This window comes from Coregonus clupeaformis, unplaced genomic scaffold (genome assembly GCF_020615455.1).
Source record: "Coregonus clupeaformis isolate EN_2021a unplaced genomic scaffold, ASM2061545v1 scaf0136, whole genome shotgun sequence".
In the NCBI taxonomy this organism is placed as follows: domain Eukaryota; kingdom Metazoa; phylum Chordata; class Actinopteri; order Salmoniformes; family Salmonidae; genus Coregonus; species Coregonus clupeaformis.
The window spans coordinates 132,073-139,447 of NW_025533591.1; the positions used below are offsets into that span (position 1 = coordinate 132,073).

Genomic DNA, 7,375 nt, shown 5'->3' on the forward strand with positions numbered 1-7,375 from the left:
GACGTGCATTAAACCGTCCAACACCTTTAGCTGATAGGGAGGCTTGTCTTTACTCATGGTTCTAAGTAGCAGTGTATTGCTCTAAGTGAGAGTGTATTGCTATGAGTAAGCATGTATTGCTCTGAGTAAGAGTATATTGCTCTGTGTAAGAGTGTATTGCTCTGAGTAAGAGTGTATTGCTCTGAGTAAGAGTGTACTGCTCTGAGTAAGAGTGTATTGCTCTGAGTAAGAGTTTATTGCTCTAAGTAAGAGTGTATTTATCTGAGTAAGAGTGTACTGCTCTGAGTAAGAGTGTATTGCTCTAAGTAAGAGTGTATTTCTCTGAGTAGGTGTGCATGTATTTCCTAGGCCTTTGGTCCTATTGGGTGTCCAGGGTTTTCCCCCATATGGATTAGCTGACTAAATTTAAGCTTCCATGTGACTGTGCACTCCTAACGGAGCGGATTACAGCTCACCGCTGGGAGAGGGAAGACACACAGGAATGAATATCAAGGGGCCAGTCGTCCATGGCAACAACTACACACAAGCCTGTCTCAATGATCTCTCCACTTACTTACAATACAATCTGAATCTGAGTGTGGAACATAACATCTATATAAATCATAATCATAAAATGCATTATGGTTATACGTAACTATATACAAAACCAGAAACATGGTAAAAGTGAAAGGATCAAGAGCAAAAGAGCATAAGAATCTGGCAACCCGTCTGTTTCTAAAACTAGCTCTTTTCTACAATCTGGCAACCCATCTGTATGTAAATCAGCACAGAAGAGCAGCGGGAAAGAGCATTGGGAATGTGTTGAGTTTATTTTATTGTGTGTTTATCAAGCATTGTGTATGTGTGAGAATGTGCACGAGATGTGCATTAATGTGTCTATTTGTATAATGTATAGAGAAGGAGTGTATGTGCCATGCTTGCCAGTGTCTATGTGAATGTGTGAGTACATGTGTGTATGTGTGTATGTATGTGTCTTTGTGTTCTAGATGGCCTGCTCTCTCTGCATGTCTATTCCAGGTAGACTCCGTTCTGGTTCAGACGCTAGAGCCGCCTCCCGCAGCACCACCATGTGATCCTCGGCGGCGTGCAGTGATTGGTCGATCCAGTCCATGCTGCCAGACATGTGACAGGCGTTGCGGGTCACCAGCACCAGGTGACTGACTGACAGAAGGAGGGCGGTGGCCCTGAGGGGACAAAATAGACAAAGGATATTTAGAATTTCTCCATCAAGACTGGACAGGGAAACACTGACACACAAGTCTGTCTGATTATCATGGGTTATATTGTACCATCCCCACCTATAGTCACTTTGTTGGTCAGGTCAGACCTCTTATCATATGAGTTCCATCAGCAGAGCTATGGTCTATATTGTCTATTTGCCCAGCTATCTTTGTCCCCTCAAACCATTATAAATTATATTATCTAACAAAAGCAAACTTCATTAGGTACCTGGCATCCAGGAGTATGGGGTCCAGTGGAGGGTACATAGACCGCACAACGTCATCCACCCTACAGACACACACAGGATGATGGGAGGTCATGAAGGACATCAAACGGTCAGCCAATTTAAGGGTTATGTGATAGTGCTGTATAACCTGATAGTTACCTCGGACTGATGCGTTTAGCCACGTTGATGATGTCACTGAGGCTGGCTGGGGCTTTCACCTTAGTGCCTGAGCCCATTGTCATGGCAACCAGCTTTTCAGTCAGGGTGTGGCAGATCTGCCAATGGAGAGAGTGTGTAAATATCATTGAGTTAGATCATAATGAAAACAATGTATTCATGGAGGGTGTACAGCACGTAGACATTACCTTTAAGATGGAGATACAATGCGAAACCAAGCCACTGTTAGATAAAGAGAGAAAAGCTGTAAATAAGGGTTCATTTTTGTATGATCATGTCAGAGATGTATCACCTATTTTAACTTGATGTTATGATTATGTTAAAGTTATACTCTTGTAACCATGGAAGGCTATACGATTAGCTATAAAAGCTAGCCTGATCTACTCCTGGCATATGTCAGTGTCACATGGCCGACGTACGAGGCGTCCTCGATCCAGTCCTCGTTCTCCAGGATGGCCTCGATGTGAGGGTTGGTGATGACCACGTCGTCCAGCTCCAGCTCTGACGGCTCACTCTGGGTCTCCATGGCACCGATCAGGTCAACATTGGGTCTGTGGGGAAGGAGAGGAGATGTTCTGATGAAGGGAAGAGAGAGTGTGTGAGAGGGAGGGAATGTATACTGAATAGAAGCGTGTGTGTGTATGAGAGAGAGGGAACACGAGGAAAAGAGAGAGAGCGAGAGAGCAAGAGAGTGAGACAAAGAGATATTACTGGCTCTAGAACTTTGCCCCTGTATGTTGACTTAGTATTAATCCTGTGTAATTTTGACCTTAGTGCTGTGAAGTCGCTCTGTTCAATCCATAGACTTATAGCTTCAAACCAGCAGGTCAGTCCATTGGGCCTGGGTAAGAGTGGGATACAGTTGAATCAGCTATATCCAGGACCCCTTACCACCACCTAATGTACTGTAGGGCCTAGGCCACATACCCCATCACTAGGGTCAAGAGTTTTCCTGGTCTGGACAAACTCAGGGCCCTATCCATAACCATCCAAAATGCCACTCACCCCTCCCTCCCCCTCCCAGATGTATGAAGCTAGCTAGGTATACTAGGCACTGACTTGGAGTTGAAGTGGTGCAACAGGTGGTGGGGGTGGCAGTAGCGGTGTCGACACACCACCACCAGGGCAACGAAGGAGGCCAGGAAGATGGTGGCCAGCACCCCAATGGCCACGATCACCACCGTCTCCATGGTGACGGCGGGTCCCAGGGCGTCAGTAGTCGGCAACAGGGGGAGAGAAAGGGGTTCTGATCAGACCAGGGTTCTGGTTTTCTGGGCCTGCTGGTTATGGCTGGTCGCTCATCTGTGGAGGAGTTGGTCATTAGGGGTTGGTAGTTTAGTAGTTACATACAGTTGATTTATAGACGTATGGTTACATCTTAAAGAAGTTTTAGCTGAGAATCTATCTGAAAACGACCTACTTCAACTTCCATGTGCTACTACGTGGTTAGATATAGCCTACTTCACAAACCACAGGAAAAATGCCCTGTGACTTGGCTCCTAAATATGAAACACCTCCAAAGCACACAAAACTCTGATCTTTATCTGAACTCATAGAAAGCCCTTTGTGTTTGTTTCGCTGATAAAAAATAATAATATATATATATATATATATATATATATATTGTATTTGTCCCATGCGCCAAATACAACATGTGTAGACCTTACAGTAAAATGCTTACAGTCGTGGTCAAAAGGTTTGAGAATGACACATGTATTGGTCTTCACAAAGTTCGCTGCTTCAGTGTTATGAGATATTTTTGTCAGATGTTACTATGGTATACTGAAGTATAATTACAAGCATTCCATAAGTGTCAAAGGCTTTTATTGACAATTACATTAAGTTTATGCAAAGACTCAATATTTGCAGTGTTGACCCTTCTTTTTCAAGACCTCTGCAATCCGCCCTGGCATGCTGTAAATTAACTTCTGGGCCACATCCTGACTGATGGCAGCCCATTCTTGCATAATCAATGCTTGGTGGTGCCCCGATCCCGCAGCTGAATCAACTTTAGGAGACGGTCCTGGCGCTTGCTGGACTTTTTTGGGCGCCCTGACGCCTTCTTCACAACAATTGAACCTCTCTCCTTGAAGTTCTTGATGATCCAATAAATGGTTGATTTAGGTGCAATCTTACTAGCAGCAATATCCTTGCCTGTGAAGCCCTTTTTGTGCAAAGCAATGATGACGAACAATGATTTCAAGCACCACCCTCCTTTTAAAGCTTCCAGTCTGTTATCCTAACTCAATCAGCATGACAGAGTGATCTCCAGCCTTGTCCTCGTCAACACTCTCACCTGTGTTAACGAGAGAATCACTGACATGATGGCAGCTGGTCCTTTTGTGGCAGGGCTGAAATGCAGTGGAAATGTTTTTTGGGGATTAAGTTAATTTTCATGGCAAATAGGGACTTTGCAATTAATTGCAATTCATCTGATCACTCTTCATGACATTCTGGAGTATATGCAAATTGCCATCATCAAAACTGAGGCAGCAGACTTTGTGAAAATTAGTATTTGTGTCATTCTCAAAGCTTTTGACCACGACTGTACTTACAAGCCCTTAACCAACAATGCAGTTTACTGTAGCAGAGTACATACTGTCCATTAATATAACACAGTTAGTTGATCATAACATCTGACTCTCAACATAAAATAATATAATCATACATTATAGGAAGATATTAACATATTATTGCATGTTTCACACTTTTTTGACTCGGTGCAACCACATCCTACAAGAAACCCATGATAAATGATGTGAATGCTTTATAACTTATTTAAGATCCAAATGAGAGTTTCTCAAAAGCTTTTTATCAGAGTTATGTGAGCTGTTTACGTTGTACTGTGAGTGTTATGTTTTTGGTATCTGACATACTTTATGACTAGCTGTTCAGTATCCAAATATACAGTACACACAGCAAATGAAACAATATCCTTTCAAAAGAAACAATATCCGTTGTCTACCCTCTTATCCTTTTGGGGTTCTCAGGTCCTAGTTGTGTGAATCTGTAATGTATTTCTGATGGTCTTACCACAGTGAGTAGTTTTCACACAGGATGTGTCAAAGAAAACTACATAACATACAGTATCTGTCCTCTGCCCAGGCTAGTCACTCATTAACCTAGCCTTGCCCTACCTGTGAGCCCAATGTGTGTCTATGAGTATCACTACTACTATAAGAGGCCATGAGCAGAAAGATACATTTCCTTCTGGTACAGCATAATAGCTTTGTAATGAGTTGGCACTCATACAGTGGCAAGACACCATTTGAAACACAGCTTTTGTGCAGTCACTATGGGCAACGGAATTACCGAATTACAACATACCCAACCAACATTTTGATCCAGATGATTATATGAGATTCTGCTTTGGAATGTTGTAATTCTTTAAGCAGATTAATTTGCAGCACACTGGCTGTATCATACAGTTCTTTCGCCCCTCTCTTTCAATCAAGCATTTCTGACTCATTTTCTGTTCAAAGGCCAACGGTCACATTAAAGCCTGTTGGTTTCAGAGGCACTCACTCAGGGTGGAGTTTGACTGGTTTCTCCACACTTTTCCATTGCAAAAAGATGATTTGATAGACAGATGACTGTTTTATTCTGTAATTGTGGGCAGATCCATTGGGCCAAACACTATTCATTAACCTGGCCAGCCCTACCAGCCTATAGTGTGTAATGCGTAACATTGTAGTACTTCAATCTCTAAATGGTTTAATATATCCTTCACCCATCTGACCAAAGAATATTCTGGAATCATTCTTGAGATTACAATAATAAAGGAACCACAACCACTAGAACAGGGTTCCCAACTGGCGGCCCGGTGATTTTATTTGGCCCCCCAAGTTTTCGGACCCCAAAAATATATATATTTTTTGTATTTTTTAAAAAAGACTGTAAAAACATCAGCAAATCAGCTCCAAGTGATTTGATTTTGGAAATCTGCTCCAAAGTATTCCCACGCATAATAGAAAAATATATGTAGGTCCCCTGTAGCTCAGTTGGTAGAGCATGGCGCTTGCAACGCCAGGGTTGTGTATTCGTTTCCCACAGGGGGCCAGTATGTAAAATGTATGCACTCACTAACTGTAAATTGCTCTGGATAAGAGTGTCTGCTAAATGACTAAAATGAAAAAATATGTGATTGTATACAAATGTAAGCAAGGTTTGAAATGATTATATTTTTGTCAAATAATAATTTAGTTTGGGTTTCTTGCGGTCAATTTGCAGTCTACAAATTATTTGTAATTATGTTCTGGCCCCCTGACCATCCACCTCAATAAAGAATCGGCCCGCGGCTGAATCTAGTTGATGATCCCTGCACTACAACCACAAACTGATCATCAAACTGATTTAGTCAATATACCCCTTTAGTTAGGTCACAGAAGGCATGCTCTGGCATTTCTCAACTTGATCCTAATGCAACTCCAACAATATTGTGGTCAACGTCTTTGATTCTTATGTAGTGAGACACAGTAGACTTGAGCCTGGAGACATTTTGTAGGCTTAATGTAAACATCTCTGTGCCCCCTCACAAAGGGCCACATTCTGTCCCAGATTGCAGTTCCCACACCCCCAAATTCACTACACCAACAATGTTGATAATGGAATAGTGATAAAGACGTGCATCCAGTCATTTGAGGAATATCTGCAATGAGAGACCAAGCTCTTTAAAAACATCAAAGATTTAACTGAATCAAGTTGAATTTCCAACTACAGATCGATTAATGGAACACATTTCTGCAAAAAAAGCAACAGAGCCTCATTGTCACCATCTCCAATCTTTGAAATAATACATGTTTGAAATGAATAAATAAATAAATAATGATAAATAAATAGATATTTCTGTTCACTAGTCAAAGTTTCCCAGTTGTGTTGTGGTTTATGAACTTCCTACATATCAGAATGCATTTGCAATATTTGCAGAATTGTTAGGTCACCGAACCCCAAATAACCCCCCAAATCATTATTGTTCCTCAAGGAACAGTACAAATTTCATAGTGTGATACAATTAATTCAATTAATTCCCCCCAACCCAATATAATTCACACTTGCATCATCCTATTCTGAATAGGAAAGAAAACTAAACACACCTATCATAAATGTGTTAGAGAATAATAGACTTACCTATACATTTTGTCTGTTTTCTTGAGTTATAGCTTTGAGAAACAAAGCACCTTTTCCCCCAGGCGAGTGGAGATGGCACGGACCTCTCCAAACCGGGAACGCGCAAAGGCCATACGTGAACGGCTCAGCCCTGAGCAGGCGGCGGGTGAGTGAGCAGTGATGGAAGTTCGCCTAAACTTTGCAAGAGTGAACTCAAATGAACAGTGACGTGCACGAGCAAAGGATTACGGTTACGCGCGCACAAGAATGTATGGTCTGCTTGCTGAAATACTTTGTTTCTAACCCGTTATGAAATAGGCCTAGTTTATCAACACAGGGTTTATAGACATACACAAGATTTCACCTGAAAATCTTCCTGTAGCCACGGTTTTGTAATAAGAAAAAAAAGTTTATAATCAGAAATATATGTCGTTTATATCTGAGACTTTATTATGTGACATCTACTTGACACTTTATATTAGGGACCTTTATTCTGACAAAAGGCTACCCTTCTCCAATGTATTTAGTGGAGACTCACGTGAGTCGCGTCAGCCAGGCTAATTTCACTTGGATTCGGATTAAACTATAGAAAGGAACTTCACTGTAACCAGACTCTCATCGAACCCACCGTCCCTTCAGAGGTGA

At 41.7% G+C, this 7,375-nt stretch overlaps 1 protein-coding gene across 2 annotated transcripts; it reads right to left on the reverse strand.

Moving 5' to 3' along the window:
- Positions 1 to 970: 970 nt before the first annotated feature.
- On the reverse strand, positions 971 to 6,926 carry LOC121569494 (transmembrane protein 98). 2 transcript variants are annotated; one of them, XM_041880498.2, is made up of 8 exons: positions 6,752 to 6,926; positions 2,684 to 2,926; positions 2,394 to 2,465; positions 2,044 to 2,175; positions 1,813 to 1,846; positions 1,607 to 1,722; positions 1,450 to 1,509; positions 971 to 1,184 (listed from the first exon to the last, which is right to left on the reverse strand). In XM_041880498.2, the coding sequence occupies exons 2-8, from the start codon at positions 2,812 to 2,814 to the stop codon at positions 983 to 985; spliced, it is 747 nt and encodes a 248-aa protein (XP_041736432.1). In that variant the 5' UTR covers positions 2,815 to 2,926; positions 6,752 to 6,926; the 3' UTR covers positions 971 to 982. The 2 variants fall into 2 exon arrangements, with proteins under 2 accessions (XP_041736432.1, XP_041736433.1); XM_041880499.2 differs by lacking the exon at positions 2,394 to 2,465 and having other exon boundaries at positions 6,752 to 6,924.
- Positions 6,927 to 7,375: the final 449 nt, after the last annotated feature.